At 38.9% G+C, this 22188-nt stretch overlaps 2 protein-coding genes across 9 annotated transcripts in view; one reads left to right on the forward strand and one right to left on the reverse strand.

The window, feature by feature from the left end:
- Window positions 1–4130: 4130 nt before the first annotated feature.
- Window positions 4131–17096, forward strand: DIMT1 (DIM1 rRNA methyltransferase and ribosome maturation factor). Its single transcript, XM_004374555.2, has 12 exons — window positions 4131–4682; window positions 5022–5095; window positions 6861–6947; window positions 8918–8979; window positions 10223–10316; window positions 10402–10451; window positions 11788–11911; window positions 12050–12142; window positions 13157–13221; window positions 13873–13936; window positions 15356–15462; window positions 16940–17096. Exons 1-12 carry the CDS (start codon window positions 4364–4366, stop codon window positions 16980–16982), a joined length of 1182 nt encoding a protein of 393 aa, XP_004374612.2. The 5' UTR covers window positions 4131–4363; the 3' UTR covers window positions 16983–17096.
- Window positions 17097–17140: 44 nt separating this feature from the next.
- KIF2A (kinesin family member 2A) overlaps window positions 17141–22188 on the reverse strand; it is an 80025-nt gene continuing 74977 nt past the window's right edge. For 5 of the 8 annotated variants that reach the window (XM_023729620.1, XM_023729616.1, XM_023729618.1 and 2 more), the window contains 2 exons: window positions 21118–21253; window positions 19718–20614 (listed from right to left, as the gene is read on the reverse strand). In XM_023729620.1, the coding sequence (XP_023585388.1) occupies window positions 20529–20614; window positions 21118–21253 (222 nt within the window). In that variant the 3' untranslated portion in view covers window positions 19718–20528. Of the gene's footprint in view, window positions 20615–21117; window positions 21254–22188 lie in introns of all 8 variants that reach the window. The other 3 variants (XM_004374558.1, XM_004374557.1, XM_004374556.2) reach the window with 2 other exon arrangements.

The raw sequence follows: 22188 nt of genomic DNA on the forward strand, positions 1-22188 counted from the left end.
CGTTAGCATGTTAAGTCTCTACCTAGAGGTAGGGTGCTTGTATGTATTTTGCACTTAATGAGCTAATGTTTTGTTGTTGTTAGGTGCCCTTGAGTCGGCTCTGACTCATAGTGACCCTATGTACCACAAAACAAAACACTGCCCGGTCCTGTGCCATCCTCACAATTCTTGTTATGCTTGAGTATTGTTGCAGCCACTGTGTCAACCCATCTTATTGAGGGTCTTCCTGTTTTTCGCTGGCCCTCTACTTTGGCAACCATGATGTCCTTCTCCAGGGACTGATCCCTCCTGACAACATGTCCAAAGTAAGTAAGACGTCATCTCCCCATCCTTGCTTCTAAGGAGCATTCTGGTTGTACTTCTTCCAAGACAGATATGTTTGTTCTTCTGGCAGTCCACGGTATATTCGATGTTCTTCACCAACACCATAATTCAAAGGCATCAATTCTTCTTTGATCTTCCTTATTCATTGTCCAGCTTTCACGTGCATATGAGGTAATTGAAAACACCATGGCTTGGGTCAGGCACACCTTAGTCTTCAAGTGACATCTTTGCTTTTCAACACTTTAAAGAGGTCTTTTGCAACAGATTTGCCCAATGCAATGCGTCTTTTGATTTCTTGACTGCTGCTTCCATGGGTGTTGATTGTGGATCCAAGTAAAATGAAATCCTTGACAACTTCAGTCTTTTCTCTGTTTATCATGATGTTGCTTACTGGTCCAGTTGTGAGGATTTTTGTTTTCTTTACATTGCGGTGTAATCCATACTGAAGGCTGTGGTCTTTGATCTTCATCAGTAAGGGCTTCAAGTCCTCTTCACTTTCAGGAAGCAAGGTTGTGTCATCTACATATTGAAGGTTGTTAATGAGTCTTCCTTCAATCCTGATGCCACCTTCCTCTTCATATAGTCCAGTTCCTGAGATTATTTGCATAGCATATAGATTGAAAAGGTAGGGTGAAAGGATATAACTCTGACACACACCTTTCCTGACTTTAAACCACACAGTATCCCCTTGTTCTGTTCGAACAACTGCCTCTTGATCTATGTACAGAATCCTCATGAGCACAATTAAGTGTTCTGGAATTCCCATTCTTCGCAATGTTATCCATAATTTATTATGATTCACACAGTCGAATGCCTTTGCATAGTCAATGAAACACAGGTAAACATCTTTCTGGTATTCTGTGCTTTCATCCAGGATCCATCTGACATCAGCATTGATATCCCTGGTTCCACATCTAATGAGCTAATACGTCACTTAAAGTGCCAAGATGGCTTTGAAAACCTGCTAAAACCAGTTGGGTCCAGCTATGGCCATTCTGTGGTTATCCTGTCAAGGACAATTTCAGAAGAATATATGGCCTATTCTGCTAGGTGTAGGAAAACAAGTCAGAGCAGATATCTTCTAGAAGGGCTGAGCTTTGAGGCTGCCTGTCTCACTGATGCATCAGAATGCCTGGAAGTCTTGTCAAAATGTGTATAAACCAAACCCATTGCCATCAAGTCGATTCTGACTCATAGCAACCCTATAGGACATAGTAGAACTGCCCCATAGGGTTTCCAATGTGGATTTGAACTTCCAACCTTTTGGTTAGCAGCCTGACTCTTAACCACTGCACCACTGGGGGTATGCCAGGTCCCAATCCCAGAGATTATGATCCAGAATGTTCACGATGGGGCTTAGGAATCTGATTTTTCATTTCATACCTTCATTCCTGATGCAGATGGTTCAAGATTTAGTCTTAGAGAAATCCCAATATAGACTTGTAAACATGCATACTCACCCTAGTCATTTAGTTTTATAGGACTTAAAACGTGGCTTCTTCCGGGAGGGTCTTGTTATTTTACTCCTAAAGCAAATTATTTGGTCTCTATTCTTATTGTCTGCCCTATTTACTCTCTAAGGAGTATGGAGTCCAGTGCCCCGGACTACGGAAAGAATGAACCAATTCTAGTCAGGACATAGATTCACCTACAGTTTAATGCTGAATCATCATTACCCTCCCCCACCCCCCCACCCCCCGCAAGCTTTCCCTGGCTTCTGTTCATATAAATTTCCCTACCAAAAACTGCACCCCTCTTTCCTCCTATTGGGAGCCCTGCTGGCGCAGTGGTTAAGAGCTTGGTTGCTAACCAAAAGGTTGACAGCTCAAATGCACCAGCTGCTCCTTGGAAACCCTATGGGGGCAATTCTACTGTGTCCTGTAGGTTGCTATGAGTTGGAATCGACTCGATGGCAACAGGTTTGGTTTATTATTATTATTTTTAATTATACCCCTGTACTTGCATCCACAACTCCTTCATGCTTTCCGTCAGTCACTCATTGTGGTAAAACGCTAGAGTGCGAGCAGAAGTGATGTGAGACACCTCCTTTATGCCCTCAGGTCTTTGACCATATCACTCCCATCAAAGGTGCCTTCCCAGACCTTGTTACATAAAATAGCTCCTCCCACTCACCCTGTCAATCTCTATCTCCTCCGCTTTATTTTTCTTCTTTACCCTTATCACTACCTGATGTATTGTCTGTTTCTCCCCACTCTACTTTGTTTTGCTCACTGCTATATCCCCAGTGTGTAGAATAGCATCTAGAACAGTGACTCAGGAAGGTGAAAGTTTCCCCTAGGCAATCTTGCATTTCTTCTGTGAAGCAAAAGGCAAGGTCTTCTACTGAGAAGGAGCTGGGGAGGTGGTAGGGTAGGGGGCTTGAGAAGTAAGAAGGTTTGAAGATCCCTTGTGGAGAATGGGAGAGGAAGGTTAGAGGGATTCAAGAAGAGCTGGCTGGCAGGGTTCAGAACTCAGCTAAATCTGGAGCTCATGAATATCTAGGGGCTCCAATCTGCAATGTTGTGTAACCTACAGTAATTCTCCCAGCCTGGAGAGTGGGTAAAATGGTTGTTTTGATCCACATGTGACCACCATTGCCCATAACAAAGCATAACACTTTAGACCTTCACAGTAAGTCCTTATTTACCTTATCTATTTACAACTCAGCTACAAGTTTGTTTTTCTTCCTTAATCTTCTGCATATCTTGGCTTTGTGACTGCTGTTCCTTCTGCAGTCCCAACCTTCCCCTGGCTGTTATTGTCCTTTAAGATTTGGCTTAATCATTATATTTTGAAAATGTTCCACATTTCCTCAAATATTAGCCATAGTTCTGTGATTATACCTTTTTTAAAGCACACAGTCTTTGGCATACAAACCTAGTTTCAAGACACAGTTGTCTTTTACTGTGTGATCTTGAGCAAAGTAGTAAACATTTTTGTCCTTCAGTTTCCTCAACTGTAAAATGGGTATAATAAAACCTATCTCAGAGAATGTTTGAAACGGTTAAATGAGATAATGTACCTAAGGTACCTGGCACATAATTGCTCAGCCAATGGTAGCTATTGTAGTAATTATTTGTATGTCTCCCTCTCTTGACAGGAAGTTCTTTAAAAGCAGGGATTATTTTATGTTCAACTTTTTATTCCCAGTATTTGACACAGTGCTTGGCACAGTTGACTCTGCAGAATAAATTAATGACTAATGGAATGAAATTGGTAGTTAAAGATGCTGCTAGGGTTGAGTTTTTCCTGAGTTAGAATTACAACAAAGAGAGGACAGAGTAAAACCAAGGCTTGAGACTGCACGCAATTAATAGCACAGGAAAGAGTCAGCTTTAGTAATGACAGGAAGGAACTGCTTCTTTAAGGCAATAGGGTACACCAGAAAAATTAAAAACTAAAAGTTATTATACTGACGGTCAAAACAGATGTGGACTTTGCGTTCCTGGAGCTTACAGTCGGGTACAATGTCCTGTAACAATACCCGACACATACCTACTATTACGTTTACAGCGTTTTGCACTTTTTTTGGTCTGTCTCAACGGAACTTTGAGGAGGGCATTTTCTTATTTAACTCTGAATCCCCAGCACCTAGCAGTGTCTAATACACACCTGGAACTCAGTAAATGTTTAGGGAATGAATGACGTGGCACTAAAGGAAGTAAAGCAACCAGTAGCCCTAGTGATACAAGAAGCTAATTCTATTCTCAGAGTTCCTTTCCAAAACGCGCCCCAAAGGCGCAAGCTCCTCGTCCCAAGATCTTGGGTTTTCCACCCCACTGGGTTTTTTTGGGACCTGCGGCGAAACAGGAGCTAGGGACGTGACAAAAGGGAAAATAACTTTTTTTTAATTCCAGCGATCCCTAGAACCCGGCCTGATAAAGCAGTCTCGAGCCTAATCGCAAAGCATTTAAAGCTCCACAACCTGGACCCTACACCAGCATCTACGATACTTAACTAGCCCCGGCGGCGTTAGGGACGAGAAACCCAGCCCCTGGCTCTAAACTAGACAGCCAATCCAAACTGCCAGAATCGGTGAATGTACACTTTCCTCCAGCTCGTGACTACAATTTCCGGCATCCATTGGGCTCCAAGGTCCGCCCCCTTGCCTGGGGGCAGAGCCCAGGACGCACCTCCCAGCGGCCGCTCGCCTCTCCCCCTCGTGGCAGACAGTGGTGCGGGGGGCAGGTTGCGGGGAGTACCATGTGGTGCAGTGACTCTGGTTGCCGGCTTTGGTCCTTCTGAACTTCTCAGTTCTGTGAGCCTGCGCCCAGCAGAGATGCCGAAAGTCAAGTCGGGGGCGATCGGCCGGCGCCGCGAGCGGCAGGAACAGCGCCGGGAGGTGAAGAGCGCCGGAGGTACGGGCAGCCGGGAGGGAGCCTGGGGTTGGGTCGGGTCTTCCCGCGGGGCGGACCACACGGAAACCTGAGCCAGGGCCGCAAGGCCTGGTGGAGCCGGCGCTCCCGTGAGCGCGGAAGTCTGGGGCTCCCGGAACGCGGGTGGCAGGCTCTGCAGGCCGCCTTTGGCCTTTCGCGCAGAAGGGATGGACTTAAAGCAGTATGTCAGTCCCAGCTCCAAGATTGACGTTTGGTGTCTCGGGTTGGCGCAGACAACTCATCCCATTCTGCTTTCTTCTCCGGGACTGTCTACTGTCTAATCAGGTTGGGAAATTAAAGCTATTTTGTGTTTTTTTCCAGGACTTATGTTCAACACGGGGATTGGGCAACACATTCTGAAAAATCCTCTCGTTGTTAACAGCATTATCGATAAGGTGGGTGTGAAAGAGGAAAGAGAGTTGAGTTAGCGATTTTGTTCTAAGAAATACTTAAGCGCAGAGACCATGCCTGCTATAACTGCTCTGTAAATATTTGTTGAATCAGTGAAGAATTGTCTCAGATTCACGTGTTGTCTTCTGCATGATGTGCTTCAACCTGTAGGTATGGGCTTCTTCTGTCCCCAAATTCTTTGTCTTTCTGTAGATTATCCAGTTCGTTAGCAGGACCTTTGTACTTGTTCAATTACAGGTTGTTATTCTTTTACTCGTAATACTTGTTCTAGGCACTAGCTGTCACTGTCGGTTTCTGTTTGCTCTTTAGGAAGCCTGTTCCCCAGAAAAGCTTATGTGCTACAATCCAGTGCCACATATAATTATTTGGAATATGCCTTCTATGTGGGTCATTGGTGACTTCTTTTTGTTATGGATGACTGGGTGCTACGATGTGAAATTTAAGTGGTGCAAATTACTTTTGTGGTTACAAAGTTTATGTTAATAGGGAAGCATCCTGAAGCTATAGAAAGAGCATTACATAGTTCAGTGATCTCATTCTAACTTAGTATCATTTGCAAAATGAAGGTTGGCCTTGCTTTTTAACCTTTTTTACTCATGGATTCTTGAGCATTTCCTGATGAAAGCTGTGGACCCAGAATATTGCAGCTGTGTACATATACCAGTTTTCTGTACAATTTCTGGGTATTCCTGCATCCCCTGAAATTCATACGTGGGTTGAGAATTGGGAATTTCTGGTCCAGTACTCCGATTCTCAGGCAAGGTAATCATATGCAGTCCTTTCCCATTTGAACTTGTGTGATATGTACAGAGTCAATGAGAAAATGCTGTTGGAGTCACTTCCAAGGTAGAAAGTAGAATGACAATCCCAGAAAGAACTGCTGTTCTCCTAAAGTGGAGGAGACGTGTTAGATTTCCACTTACACCTAATAATTTATGAGGTAATTTTGTGAAACACAAATATCATGAAGAAACCTCCTAAAAATGCAGACAAAGATTTCCAGAGGGCTTATGAGCAAAGATGTTGTTGTTAGGTGTCGTCAAGTCAGTTGAGTTATAGCGACCCGGTGTACAACAGAACGAAACACTGCCCGGTCCTGCACCATCCTCACAGTTGTTGCTACGTTTGAGGCCATTGTTGGAGCCACTGTGTCAGTCCATCTCCTTGAGGGTCTCCCTCTTTTTTGCTGACCCTCAACCTTACCAGGCATGAGGTCCTTCTCCAGGGACTGGGCCCCCCTGATAACATGTCCAAAGTATGTGAGACGAGGTCTTGCCATCCTTGCTTCTAAGGAAAATTCTGGCTGTAGTTCTTCCAAGACAGATTTATTCATTCTTCTGGCAGTCCATGGTATATTCAGTATACTTCGCCAACGCCATAGTTCAAAGGCGTCAATTCTTCTTTTGTCTTTCTTACTCATTGTCGAGCTTTCATATACATATGAGGCGACTGAAAATACCATGGCTTGGGTCAGGCTCACCTTAGTCCTCAAAGTGAGGTGTTTGCTTTTTGACACTTCAAAGAGGTCTTTTGCAGCAGATTTGTGAAATATAATGTGTCTTTTGATTTCTTGACTGCTGCTTCCATGGGTGTTGATTGTGGATCCAGGTAAAATGAAATCCTTGACAGCTTCAATATTTTCTCCGTTTATATGATGTTGCTTATTGGTCCAATTGAGCAAAGATGTTCAGGTATAAATTAAACTGTGTTCAGATGTGCCGGAAGAGCTAATGTTGTGCTTGCTTGTAGGCTGCCTTAAGACCAACTGATGTGGTCCTGGAAGTTGGACCTGGAACCGGCAACATGACTATAAAGTTGTTAGAAAAGGCAAAAAAGGTAAAATGGAAATTTAACGTTTTGGTGTCAGAAATGACTAGCAAGCTCAGCTAGTTTACAAATGTAAAGGTGTTTTAATGTAATTATCTTAATAGTAACTCTTGATCTTTGCTAGAAACTATTTTAGAAAAAATGGGATATACTAGTCAGGAAATGAGAAACCATATTAGGTATTTCAACACAGGGAATTTAATATAGAGAACTGATTATATGGTTGTTAGAGGACTTAAAAAACAAAACATGAACCCTGAATAATAATTGCAAAGAGCTGCTACCATCTCTAGGTCTGGGAGAATAAAGGGAGGTTATGGATTGAAGTGTGTCCTCCAAAAATGTGTGTCAACTTGGCTAGGCCATGTATTGTGTGGTTGTTCTCTATTTTGTGATGTAATTTTCCTATGTGTTTTAAATTCTAATCTCTTCCTGGGGTTAATGAGGCAAGATTACGTTATGTTAAAGAGGATTAAAGTGGGATGCAACATCCTTACTCTAGTCACAGCCCAGATCAGATGTAAGGGGAGTTTCCCTGGGGTGTGGCCTGCATCACCTTTTATCTTATAAGACATAAAAGAGACAGAAGTGAGCAGAGAGGAAGGGACCTCATGCCACCAAGAAACAAACACCAGGACCAAAGTGTGTCCTTTGGACCCAGGGTCCCTGTGCTGAGAAGCTCCTAGATCAGGGGAAGATTGATGATAAGGATCTTTCCCCAGAACCAACAGAGAGAGAAAGCCTTCCCCAGGAGCTTGCGCCCTGAATTCAGACTTCTAGTCTCCTAAACTGTGAGAAAATAAAATTCTGTTTATTAAAGCCATCCACTTGTGGTATTTCTGTTATAGCAGCACTAGATAACCAAGACAGGAGGAGACTGTAGTTATTGGAATCCAGAACCTCAGATAGTTATCAGAATCCAGAACCTCAGAGGAGGAGACCTGCAGAGCTGGAGCTCAGGCCTCTGAAATTAGGGCACCACCTGGGTGCTGCTGGTACCTTCTTTGCCTCTTGGTTGACCCAGCTTCCAATTAAATGGAACCATTGTCCAGTGTTATGCCCCCTGGTGGAAGCAGGCAGCACACTTTGAAGCGCTAACCAGTGTGGGTTTGGGGAACCAGTAAGGGTTAGTAAAAGCCAAGGGTTACTAAAAGCAACCGAAGCAAACAGTTACCACCCAAATGCCTGAAGGAGGAAAGTGAGGAAACTTTGTTACCAGAGGCTAGTGAGAGCAGGAGCCATTGAAGAGGGGCCACTCATAACAGAATGCATCCACTGCCAGAACTTCTGCAGGGTACGGGGCAGGCATTAGACCTTGGCTAATCCCAACTGGAGGTCAAAGGCCTAAGGAGCTGGATTGCATCACTGCACAATCCAGGACAGAAAAGTACAGAATGAATCTTGGAGGTGAACAGGATAAGCAGCACATATATCTAACTGTAGACATGGCCTTCCTGGAAATCAGTGAAACCTCAGCCAGTGTTATAATAAAATTACAGTGTCATCTATTTCATATCACTTTTCATTTACTTGAGACGTTATTTATGGTATATAGTGTAGACTTTAGTACATGAGAGAAGTGATTCTAAGAGCAGTTGACATTTGCTTTCTATGCTTCAGTGTAAGAAAACTTGACTGCACAGGTGTTCTGTAGCAGTTTTTCCATCATCTGTTCAGTTACAAAGCATGGAGCCAGATAAAACGTGATCATTCTGTTGATTATTTGGGTAGAATTCTAACAATCTGGTTGTCTACTTTTTTGGGTGTTTTTTTTGTTTGTTTGAACTAGGAGAGTAGAGTAGAATTGAAAGAATATTGATGGTAGAATTGGGAAAAGAAGTTTAAGTCATGTGAGAGTTATTGGGATAACAAGAAAAGATTTGTATTCTATAGTATATTTAAATAAATTTTTTTTTTTAAATTGCTGTAAAAATATGTAACTCAACATTTGCCATTTTAAAGAAACTTTTTTATTTCAGGTAGTTGCCTGTGAACTTGACCCAAGGCTAGTAGCTGAACTTCACAAAAGAGTTCAGGGCACGTGAGTACACACAATAGAATCAAAGTACATTTCAATCTCTTGAAACAATATATATATTTTTATTACTCTTTTTTTTAAAAATTGTGCTTTAAGTTTACAGTTCAGGTTTCTCATACAAAAATTTATACTCTGTTATGTGACCACAGTTGCTCTCCCTATGCTGTGACAGCACACTCCTTTCCACCCTGGATTTCCCGTGTCCATTCAACCAGTTGCTGTCCCTTTCTGCCTTCTCATCTCGCCTGCAGACAGGAGCTGCCCATTTAGTCTCTACCTGAGCTAAGAAGCACACTCTTTTTTTTTTTTTTTTCTTAATTGTAATTTTTTTTTTTTTAATTGTACTTCAGGTGAAGGTTTACAGAAGCACACTCTTCATGAGTAGCATTTTATATCTCATAGTCCAGTCTAATTTTTGTCTAAAGAGTTGGCTTCAGGAATGATTTTAGTTTTGGGCTAACAGAGAGTCTGGGGGCCATATCTTCCGGGGTCCTTCCAGTCGCAGTCAGACCATTAAGTCTGGTCTTTTTACTAGAATTTGAGTTCTGCACCCTACTGTTCTCCTGCTCTATCAGGGACTCTTTGTTGTGTTCCCTGTCAGGGCGGTCATTGGTGGTAGTACCATCTAGTTCTTGTGGTCTCAGGCTGATGGAATGTCTCTGGTTCATGCAGCCCTTTCTGTCTTTTGGGCTAATATTTTCCTTGTGTCTTTGGTGTTCTTCATTCTCCTTTGCTCCAGGTGGGTTGGGACCAATTCATGCATCTTAGATGGCTGCTCACTAGCTTTTAAGACCCCAGACACCACTCACCAAAGTGGGATGCAGAACATTTTCTTAATAAACTTTGTTATGCCAGTTGACCTAGATGTCCCCTGAAACCATGGTCCCCAGACCCCTGCCCCTGCCCCTGCTACTCTGTCCCTCAAAGTGTTTGGTTGTATTCAGGAAACTTCTTAGTTGTTGGTTTAGTCAGTTGTGCTGACTTCCCCTGTAGTGTGTGCTGTCTTTCCCTTCACCTAATTCTTGTCTACTATCTAGTTAGTGAATACTCCTTTCCCTCCCTCCCCACCCTTGTAACCATCAAATAATGTTTTCTGTGTTAAAACCTTGAGTTCTTATAATAGTGGTCTTATACAGTATTTGTCCTTTTGTGACTAATTTCACTCAGCATAATGCCTTCCATATTCCTCCATGTTATGAGATGTTGAAACAATATATATTTTTAATTTCTTTTTTTTTATTATCAGATCTCTGGCCAGCAAACTTCAAGTTATGGTGGGTGATGTGTTGAAAACAGATTTACCATTCTTTGATGCTTGTGTGGCAAACTTGCCGTATCAGGTACGTCCTCAAATTGTCAGGAACAGTCTACTTAATGTTTCTCTGGTGTGTCTTTCATGGAGATAACTAGTTAATTCTCTTACAGATCTCTTCTCCTTTTGTCTTCAAGCTGTTGCTGCACCGACCTTTCTTCAGGTATGTGACCAGAGACCAACGTTATTGCCAAATCTTAGAAAGACTGACAGTTTGGGCCATGAATACAGATAACCAATGATGAAAGTCCATTCAGTTGAAAGACTACTGGAGAATTTGTTTTGTAGAAAATAGTTTGTGTGAAGGTCTGTCTTCCTTTCCTTTCATCCCTCATTCCCTTCCTTCTTTCCTCCCTTCTTCCTTTGTCTCCCTCTTTTTTTCTCCCTTCCTTTCATTAACGGTTATTTGGGGAGATGTTGTCTAATTGCTGTTTCTGAGGCTAGACAGCTTTCCATTATTTTCTAATCCTAGGTCAGGCTTTTTATTATCTTTGTCTAGACAATTACAGTGGCCTCCTAACTGGTCTCTAGTACAGTCTATGCCGGTAGTTTCCAAACTGCAAGTCAAATCCCCTTGCTATGGTTGTTAGTTGCCATCGAGTCGATTCAGACTCACGGTGACCCCATGTGTGCAGAGTAGAACTGCTCCATGGAGTTTTCAAGGCTGTGATCTTTTAGAAGCAGATCACCAGGCCTGTCTTCCGAAGCGCTTCTGGGTAGGTTCGAACCGCCAACCTTTTGGCTAGTAGTCAAGTGCTTAACTGTTTGCACCGCCCAGGGACTAAAAACCGCTTTGTGGTCATGAAAGCAACTTAGTGAGTCATGATCATCTCTTTTTTTTAAAATTAGATAGAACAGAGGGCATTGCATGTGGTCCATGTGATTATTGTTTCATGAAATTTTTTAGTTATATAACTGCATTTACTTACACACAGGTATTAGTGGCCTGGAATGCAATGTCAAAAGTATTTCTTAGTGTGGGTCTTTGTCAGAAAATTAGGAAAGTCAAAGTCCACCTTTGAAGATTGTCTTCTCCTGTTCAAGAGCCTTCAAAAAGCCTCTCCATTGCCTACCGAATAAATAGTCCACATTCCTTTATCTGTTAAATTGGGGACACTGAATGTCACAACCTGCTTCTCCAGTCTCAGCTCTTTTAGAAGGGTGTTTGCTACCCCATGAATATGATTCTGCTGAGTCAATATTGTGTGTTTTGGTTTTGTTTCCCCAGAAGTGGTGATCTGAAGTATGTTCTCATCTGATCATTGAGGGCTTATATTTGCTGGCTTCCTTGTGGTTAGGAGTGCAGCCATTATAAAAACAAAGCCAGCTGACTTCATTTTGTGCTAATAGCTAAAGCTAAGGCTGAAAGTGTTGTCCTATATTCTAACCAGCTGAACTAATTATCATTAACCACAGATAATTGCTTTGCTGTTTCTCTCCCAAGAAAATTTATCAGTTGGAAGTGACTATTTTCCTATTCCCTTCTACTTTATTTTCAGATGTGCTATACTTATGTTTCAAAGAGAATTTGCTCTCCGACTGGTTGCAAAACCTGGAGATAAGTTATACTGCAGACTCTCTATTAATACACAGCTGTTAGCACGTGTAGACCATCTAATGAAAGTAAGTGATTTTTATTATCGAAATAATCTAGCTTATCTCATCCTTGAGCATCTTGCCGTGCCTCGTCTGAGGACATCATCTTTGATTACTAACTTAATTTTGTCTTTAAGGACTGCTTAAATATTTTTTGATTCATAGGTCGGAAAGAATAACTTCAGACCACCACCCAAGGTAGAATCCAGTGTTGTAAGAATAGAACCTAAGAATCCACCACCACCTATCAATTTTCAGGTGAGGTTAAAATACCAGCTCATTCAATAAAGGGAAAAAAAGTACAGGCTGGAAAATGTGTATCTATAGCAACAGATAAATATCGAATCTACCTAAATTTTCAAAAATAAGAGAATATTAATTACAGTACATCCTTATGATGGAGTAGGTAGAATAATTTGAAGCAAGATAGTTGTAAAGACCACAAAAAGCAGTGGAAATGCTTGCAATGGGCAAAAATATTAGAATGCCACTGCATTTCACTCAATATTATACCTATGGAAAACAAATCTATTTGAATGTGACTTTGGAATACAAGATAAAATGAAAGTAGTATGTTAGAATAATATTGTAGGTAACACTTTGAATTCAAAATTTTTGTTTTTGCCATTTTAAAAGAGAAAATGCCAAACCACTTGATGTAAAACCTTAGTACAGTCATGTTGGATAAAAACATGACTTGTGGTAAATGGAGTGCTTGATGTGAGTTGTACAGGCTGTATCTTAAATCATGTCTGCTTTGAATCACGTTGATTTTGAAAATGGTACACCAAACCAAAACTGTTGCCATCTAGTCGATTCCGACCATAGTGACCCATAGGACAGTAGAACCACCCCATAGGGTTTTCTAGGTTATAATCTTTACGGGAGCAGATCACCGGGTCATTTCTTCCATGGAGCCACTGGTGGGTTCGAACCATCAACCTTTCGGTTAGCATCTGAGCATTTTAACCATTGCATCACCAGGGCTCCTTTTGAAAATACTCAGGTTTAAATAAATGCCATGTTTTTCTTTGTTCACATGTGGAACTTTTTTAAATTGAAGATAAAATACATTCAGTGAAGTATAGGAAAGTAACAAAACTCTGAAGTACACATCTTGCTTTTGCGTATGTGTGCCAGCCAGATCAAGACAGAGAACGTTTTCATCACTCTAGAAGGTTCCCTCCAGTTTTATATATTGAAAGATGACACCTAGCAGGTATAGACACGAAATTTGATATTTTATAAGAAAATACCCATCATCTGTTTTAGGAATGGGATGGCCTAGTGAGAATCACCTTTGTTAGGAAAAACAAGACACTGTCTGCTGCATTTAAGTAAGTATTTTTCTCATGTATAATGTATGAGAGACCACTACTCCAGAAAGAGACCATTACTCCAGAAACTGCCAAGTGCTAGAATTTGATCCGTTTCCTGAGCCTTAAGCACAAAACTTAATTATTTCCAGACACATTTTTCTCTCTTTAACTAACCTGGTACTTTGGGTGGCAGAAGAATTTAATGAATAAAGTTCATAGTTTTGGGAGGCAGGTTTTTTTTTTTTTTTGGTAAAACAGAAGAAAAAAAAAAACAAAACCACAGAAACTGTCACATACCTGCTTAGTTTCTCCTTGGTAAAACTGGGTGTTGATGGGCCCCTTCCACACTTGTGAAGGATTCATGCCATTATTAACTGGAAAAAGGTAACATATCAATTTGGGGTCCAAGGGCAAAAAAGGAGAACCAAGAGCCGTATTTTTAAAGGGTTTCAGGATCTTTTTTTGAGATGTTTTGTTGTAGAGTCCAGGCTCTAAGACTTTAAAGATGTTTATTATGACTTTACTTTTTAAATATTTGTGGTTGCTTCATAAATTTAAAGATTAAATACCTTTTCTTAATTTCACAATATGGAGCATAGTAAACTGAAAGGAAATTTATCTGTAATATCAATTTTGGGATAATAGTGATATCACTTCTTTATGTGATAGGTCAAGTGCTGTGCAACAGCTGCTGGAAAAAAACTACAGAATTCACTGTTCAGTCCATAATACTGTAAGTAGAAAATGTTTCTGTAGTTTCAATGATTTGTTCTTTTAAACGTCCCTGTCTTTATTCTTTTCAGTCTGTCATTACAAGGTTCTTATATAATTTGCACATTTCTCAAATATTCCGTAGTATGCTTGAAAGACAATATATAACTCTAACTGGAATTCTGATAGATCAGTGCTGCTATATAGTCTGTAGAACAGATCTGAACAACTTTTGTTATTCTGCCCTCTCCTTTTTAACTGATAGTTTTTAGTTGAGAATTAGATTCAGTTTAGTCATAACTTTCTCAAAGCTTTAGGTCTATGTAGCTTGCTCAGGGCTTAAAATAATTGTGTCCCTATTTCCTGTCCTCTGAATTGTGACCATCCATTCTTGGCTCTAGTTTTTTGCTCACATAGCAATTACAAATTTAAACATTTGATTTGTAGAAGGTCCGCAAGTGGCACAAATGGCTTGTGCTCACTACTAGCCTATAAGGTTGGTGGTTCAAACCCACCCAGTGGCTCCTCAGAAGGCCTGGCTTCCACAGAGATTACTGCCAAGAAGACCCTATGGAGCAGGTCTAGTCTGTAATCAGGGTCACCATGATTCAGAGTTGACGGGATGGCAGTGGATATTTGCTGTTTAACTTTTTTTATACCCAGAAATTGAAATGTTTAAAGTAGGCTGAAGAGCAGCTTTCTTGTTGTGAGCTTCATGCCTTTTTCTTACTTAGACATTATCTGTGCAGCACGTTCTTTACACATTTTTTGTGCGCAAGTGCACACACATATATATCCGTATATAAGAAGTATGTGGTGTTCACTAACTTTTTAGCTTTTTCAGTTTAATTTAGCACATTGTATTTTTTTATGACTCAGATCCTATATGGTTTAATGTACCACTTTGCTATCCCATTTTCCCTTTTATGGGCAGTCATTAAACATCTGCCTAAGTAGGAAAATATTAAACTGGATTAAGAAAAATCTTTGGATGAAAAATGTGAATTAAGTATATTTAATATTCTCGAGGGTTGGAGAAGTCATTCACTTTGAGCAGAATTAGTTGGAAGGTGAAATTTGTGGCAGAAAAATGAGTTATTTTGAAAGGAATTAACAGGTGCTTTAAAGTTTAGTTTACAGCTTTAATTATTTTGTTATGAAGCCTGAAACTAGTAACTATTTTGGCATTTTAAAGAAGAAAGAGGGCAGTATTCCTGATTAGCTCATTCAAGGTCTTCTGAGTATTTTCGTATGTGGTAAAGCTTAAATCAGGTAACTAATTAGAGATCCAACTCTTATGTGCACCATCAGGGTTTCCAAATTGTCATTAATAGATTAAAGGTAACTATTTTGTGACTTACTGTGCTAAAAAAAAAAAAAAAGAGTCAGGGTGACTTCAGTAAAGATACGTTGTTCATTTATTGTGATCTTATATTGATAGATAATACCAGACGATTTCAGCATAGCAGATAAAATACAGCAAATCCTAACCAACACAGGTTTTAGTGACAAACGGGCCCGTTCCATGGACATAGATGACTTCATTAGGTAATTACATTTCTCTTTTCCTAAGTGTTTACATTTCTTTATCATGACACCTTCAGATGAAGAGATTTAAAGGCTTTTAAGTAGTATAAGGTGCTACCTGGGAGAGTTATTGCATAGCACTTCCATGGCATGGAATAGTATTTGGTGTAGAAGATGAAGCTAGTTAGCTGCAGCAGAATGAGCATTTTTTTTAAAGAACAGTCAGAGCCAGAAGATAGCCTTTGTGTGGTATGTTTGTGTCCTCCCCTCTTCTCCCCAGCCCCATTCATTCACAGACAATCTTAACAGCTTGTCTTTTCAAAGTAGCTTTTAAGGTAGAAATGATAATGACAATTTCCTTAGCTGTAATTAGATCTGAGTCTTTTCTTAGTTGGAAATAGCTATTGTTAAATAGATCTTAAACATGAAGTAATGGCATTTACAGTCATACCTGGTAATCCATTTAGTAATATATAATCTAGCTGTTTTGTAACTGAGGCAAGTTCTACACATCTAGGGTAAAAAAAGGGTGCGATAATCATCTGAGCGATTTAGACCAAAATTTGTTTTTCTTGAATTAAGCAAGTAAGTCTGTGAAAGCAGGCTTAAATAACCCAGGTAATCATTAACTTGCACTCAACTGTTCTAAAACATGAACACTTTTAATTCCTATAATAAATCAAGTTCTTACCTTCAGCTCATTCACTTTTAAAGCTTCCACATTCTAGAGGCTGAATAAAATTGAGGGTAGATCATTATAAAGTCATTGGTGTGACTTTTCTAAGCTGGAAAGGATTCTATATAACGAAGACAAATGTGCTATATATTCTATTTTATTGGGAGGCTAGCAGTACTACTGAGTCTTTATTAGATGTTAAGCCTACGAGTTGAACATTATTCCTAAGTACTTTTTCAGGTATTATAACCCATCTGACCTGTTCCTATGAGCCAACCTATAAATAATCTCCGGTCTAAATAGAAAATATTTAATGTTACCCTTCGTTCTCACCAAATTTCCTTGTTACTGAGCACGTGCAGTTTGCCAATTAGAATCCGATACGTATATAGGTAGCCACAGAGACAAGCAATGTTTAAGTATTTAATCTGAACTTTAACGGTAGTGAGTTCAGAAAGGAAGAATGGGTATATTAGTTATTCATCTGGCTTTTGCCTCTAAATTCTAACAGCTTTTTGTTCAGTTACCATGGTGAAGTGGAAAGAGTGCCACGCCTGGGACAAAGAAGTCTAATTTGAGTCAAATTCATTATAACTTCAGATGTATGGACTATGACAAAAGAGGCACCAACATAGGTGATTTTAATCAGTATATATGTTGTATATTTATTTGCAGAATAAGGTTTCTTTAGTGACTTAGGAGAGGGTAGGCTTCATGGGTTGATGTATTCATGTTTTAGAATTCATGGTACAGGAACTATACAATGTTATGTGCTGCATATTAGCCTTTTAATACCATCTTATTTCGGTTTCTTTTTTTCAGATTGCTACATGGATTCAATGCAGAAGGTATCCATTTTTCTTAGGTATCTGGAAAGCAGAATTTTTCAAGGTCAAGAAAACTGGAATTTATATATTTTTAACAGACTGAGAATATACGAACTGTTTTATACCACTGGGACAATATTTGCTTGACTACTTTTTGATGTAATACTATAGTTGTCACCATTTATTATTCTGAATTTTTAAGGTAGTAAGTCAGTTCTAAGTGCCCAGAGTTTTTTGTTGTATTTTGTTTTGGTTTGTTTTTAATATATATGGCAGGGTCCAAGGCATACATAATAATCAAGCTTAAGAGCTGCAGACACACACAGCTTTACACTTACCATTTCTAACAAACAGTTTATTGTATAAAGATGTTACTCTCCTATTTACTATCTTATATATTACTGTGAGGACCTTTTTGGGCTGTCCTTCAAGTAGAAAAAAAATTAAAATAAGCTTAACTAGTCACATCTTTCCCATACCATTTCTTCACATGTACAGTAAAACAATTGTTTCTTAACCACTAGGCCATCAGGGCTCCTTTGTTTCTTAGAATGTTTTCTCTGCTTGTCTTCTTCTGGTTTATTCTATACAGTTTCTATTAATTACCCTTGCTCACACCTTTAGCTTTCCTGTAGCATCAGACTACATCAGAGTTCTGTGTAAGCCTGATCTGCACTGCCATGGTGCAGTACCAGGCATATTATTTCTGGCCATCATTCCTTTTACCTGTAAAATAAAGCTCAATTAGAATAAAATTAACTATAAAGTTGTATGTTTTTCCTTGGGGAGAGAGTTATAACAAAATTTCAAAGGGTTTTATAAATCAAAAAATCTGTTCTTTAAAAAAAAAAAAAATTATGAAAAACAGCAATTTTCCCAAAACTGTAGGCTCCCAGTATTTATATAACTTCCAGAGAATTAAACTTTCCAGGTTCCCCCCCCACAATTTATCTGATGCTTAGTTTTAAAACTGGTAATATCAATACATGCCATAAACAGGTCTTTAAACACATTATGTTTAAATCATCAGTATAATACTAAGTGCTATTAATGTCATTTAATAAAGAATTATAGTATCTGATTATTTATATAGTAAAATTAATAAAAATATCTTCATTGATAATTTGATTTTATTTATATCTAACTTGATAGAAGGAAAATTACCAAATTAATTTAGCAAAAGTATGCTGAGTAAACCCAGAAGGGAAGATAAGTTGTTTGCCTAAACAGATTTTTTTTGACACCTGGTTTTAATGTCATGTATCAACTATTCCTACATAATTAAAATAATGCATGTTCTTAATTATTTATTAACAGAGGGATATCAGCATTTGAGTCTGACAAAGTACTAAACAACAACAACAACAAAAGTTACTTTAAATAATAGCTGCATTAAGCCACTTTTGTTACATGAATAGTAAGTATACTTAGAGTGCTGGACTTTTTTTAACCTTACAGAATTACTTATTTGACAAAGTTCACTTGTACCGTCTCTATATGACCCCAAATAGCAAGGTTTTAATTTAAAATTTCATTTGGCTTTCTTAGGTAATTCCTTCCCTTCCGTACCTGTAAAACTGAAGCACTGGATTATATTACACCTTCAAGATCTCCTGGTACCAATTTTTTAAAGATATTTTGACTCCTGAACCAGAATGAAGTCAGTCATAATAAAGGTAGCATATATGTCTATCAGAGAAGACCTTCCAAAGATAGCACCCACCTAATGCAAATAATAAATTAAAGCTAATCTGTTGTGCTTTTACAATGAACAACTTCTCTTTACTGCCCTTTGGAGGTTGGTTAGTCCCTAAAACTACCTTTTTAACAGCCTTTGCAAGGTCAATAACAGTTCTCCATTTGTTCTCATCTTGTTGAAATAAACACAAATAGAACATGTTACAGCTGCAAGAAAACCCGAGTCCCTTCCAAAACAAATGACTGTATTGAAGTAAATTATCTCTAAAAGTCATTCCATAGATTTATTAATAAGCATATTGTGAAAATCTACATTTGTTTTAGATTTCATGTTTACAGAGAAGGAGCTTTTCATTGTGGTGTTAGGATTTCCCACAACGACCCTCTGAGTTCTATGAACAGTGAAGTAGAGAATCTGGCTCATGTGACTCTCTATTCATAGCTTCCCTTTGGGCCCATCAAGAATGAGCCAACAGTTCCCTAGAGTAAACTGAAATATATCCTTGGGAGCTTTTTCTCTTTCTTTTGTTAATCTACTCTTGGACTCTATCCTGGGAACTGAGGGAAAACTCCTAGAGAGAAATAGAAATCTTTTAACAAAATATTTACATGAGAAGTGGCCGGTTTTTCTTCCCTGGAGTAGCAATCTGTAAAAATAAGTGCTGCCATTTAAAAAGTCGCGTACCCTACAGCAATCTACTGGTGAGAATTTGGTGATTCTCACCAAATAATGGTGAAACATCACACATTAGGAACTAGATGGAGCTTGGGTTAGATGTGCCTTTTAAGGCAAAGTCAACTTTTTTTTAGCTTAAATTCTTTTTTAAGGTTGTCAGGTACTGTCTATACTTTGCTTAAACTAACAGTTCTATTATGGACTATTTTTAATGTACATGTGAATGTTCATGCAGCAGAAGCCAATTTCCTTTAACAAAAGGGTACATTTTTGGGTGCTAATGGACACTGTGACTCGAGTAATGATTTTGGTAGGGATCAAATTGCACTATTAGTCTTGTTAATACCACACTGGAACACACACTGCATATGTATGTATTATCCTAAGATAAAACTCTTCTCAGAATTTCATTACTTTTTATTTTACACCAACTAGTTTATATTTTAGTTCTTTACAAAGAAAATGCTAAGAAAATTATAATCACGTTATATGGTTTTAAATTTCATAATTCCAGGTTTCTTTACATAAAAGATGGAATGGTCCAGCAGCTATGTCCACTGTCACAGACTTTAGTTCCGTTCAATGATATGGCACATCCTGCAAAATTTAACTAGTCACACACAAAAAATGTCTCAAATACAGTAAAAATGTACACACAACAGAGGTAATTTACAATGACAAATAAGGAATGTAATTTATCTTGGCTGTGCTTCAGAAATTTAGGGTCAAAAGCCTTAGTCAAGGCACGAAGCAGGAAAAGGTGAGCACAGCTGTCTCTAGGAGTGGGCAAGGTATATACAATCACTGATGAGGTATGCATGCACGCAAAGGATTTAAAACCGCTCAGTCTTGCTACAAAAATTGAACAGAGTTAAAAGGAAATGCTGTGGCTTCCCCCTACTACCTGTGGATCAAAGTCCACAATCTCACTTCATTATATAGAAATTGGCAAGGATCTCCAAAGTAAATCACTTTTTGCGTAAATGCAACAAAATGCTTCACCAATCCCAATTCTTGGTTGTGCCTCCTGAACTAGAAGCATTTTGTAGGCAAAGGAGTGTTTCACAAAACTGAAATGTCATTCAGGCGAAGGACAAAACATTTTCCACAGACACTTAAAATTTCAAACATTCAAATGGCTCTTACAGCGGAACCACTGTATGTTATTAAAGTAGTGAGGGTTCTGGGATCCTTTAGCAGCAATGCAGATTTAAAGGGCACGGGGTCTCTTCGGGTTGATTTGCTTGCTGGCCTGTTCTTCTTCTTGTAGAGCTGCACGAAAAGATTTCACTTTATCTTGGAAAAAGAAGAGAACATGGGAGTAAGTACTGCATTACGTGCAATACAATATACAACTTTATGGGTCTTATCAAGGCAAGTCTTATTTCACAGCAATAACTCAGTATGTTTCCTTTTGGTCTTTGTTGTCTGGAAACACAATTAAATGCAATGCTCAACTAGACCAACAGTTTCACTACAGGCTCCTGGAAATGTCTATTATTTATCTTTCCACAGGCTTCTGTTCTTTTTAGCACATTTTACAGTTCAAATTTAGTTTATTTCAATTCCTTTTGGAATGTATGTAGGCTGCATATGTGTGTAAAATATGTACACTTGTGTCCAAAGGGAAACTGTCAGTTTTATTAAACTGTAAAATGGACATTTCTTTCAATATTAGGATACTCCCACCCCTAATTCCTGTTTTATCTTTCAGAAGCCCTCCTGCAATATGAAATTGTCCACTGATACACATACAAATACCAAGCAGATTTCAAACACTAAAATGAAAAAAGAATTACCCCGTAGCTCAGTTAAAATGTCTATTTTTTGCTCAAGAATAGCTTCAAGTTGTGTAGCATATGAATCTACATCATAGTCTACTTCTTCAGTCATCTCTAGCAGAGCTTTTTCATCTTCTAACCATCGTATAGATTCCTAAAGGAACAAAAATTAAATAACCCAATAAGCCTCTCTGTAAGACAGAAACCAATTTACAAATTTTGTTAAACATACCATGGCATCCTCTAAAATATTAATAAATGTTAAATATTTTTATTCACAGATTGTAAAATTAAGGAGTATTTCCTTGAATTCAAACACAAACACACATATGATGGGCCAAGCAAGACTTAATTTTCCTACTTTTATTCTACCTTGGGTAGAGCTCGTGGGGAGGGAATGAATCAAACACGTAAATATTAATAAGCAGAGTAAGTCTCAAAACCTCAACAGCTATCCCTAAACAGACAAAACAGAAGTAATAAAGCCACTGAGCAATAAGACGGGGCTATGGTAACCTAGAACTTGTAAAGTCGTCTGGAATTAACATATCAGTTGGGAGCCTCAGAGTGACTGGGCGAAGAGTTAACCCTAACTTCTATATACCAGCTCTTCAAAATTATTTTACTATAAGGGACCAATAGATAGACAATTTTAGGAAGAGTCAAATGAATCCACAATTTTAGGAAGAGTCAAATGAATCCACTAAACAGTAGCTACTTACTATCCAGAAATGCTACAAGGAAACTTTGTTTTTTAAAACCAATTTTAAATATGTGGAATTTATGAGTTTCATCTTCTAGCAATGTCATAAATCATATATATTGTTAACAAAATCAGATTATTGTGATTCGAAGAGTTTTTTGGATATGAAAATGGGCACGTTCTAGCTTTTTAGGATACTTACAATCTCAACTTTCCAAACATCAATGCACTTCAGTGGCTAATTAAAACTATATATCATCCTTACTGGCCTAAACGAGACTGGAGAAACCTCTAGAGGATGGCCCCCAGACACCCTTTTAGCTCAGTGGTGAAGTTACCTCCGAGGTTCACTGTTCAGCCTGGGAGTGGACAGCCCCGTAAAACCA

Source organism: Trichechus manatus, unplaced genomic scaffold (genome assembly GCF_000243295.1).
Source record: "Trichechus manatus latirostris isolate Lorelei unplaced genomic scaffold, TriManLat1.0 scaffold00029, whole genome shotgun sequence".
NCBI lineage: Eukaryota > Metazoa > Chordata > Mammalia > Sirenia > Trichechidae > Trichechus > Trichechus manatus.

Coding starts and splice junctions, on each gene's coding strand:
- DIMT1 (XM_004374555.2), top strand. CDS start 4,364: ATGTACACTTTCCTCCAGCTCGTGACTACAATTTCCGGCATCCATTGG. Junction 10,317..10,401: donor TGGCAAACTTGCCGTATCAG/GTACGTCCTCAA, acceptor ATTCTCTTACAG/ATCTCTTCTCCTTTTGTCTT. Junction 13,937..15,355: donor ACTGTTCAGTCCATAATACT/GTAAGTAGAAAA, acceptor TTATATTGATAG/ATAATACCAGACGATTTCAG.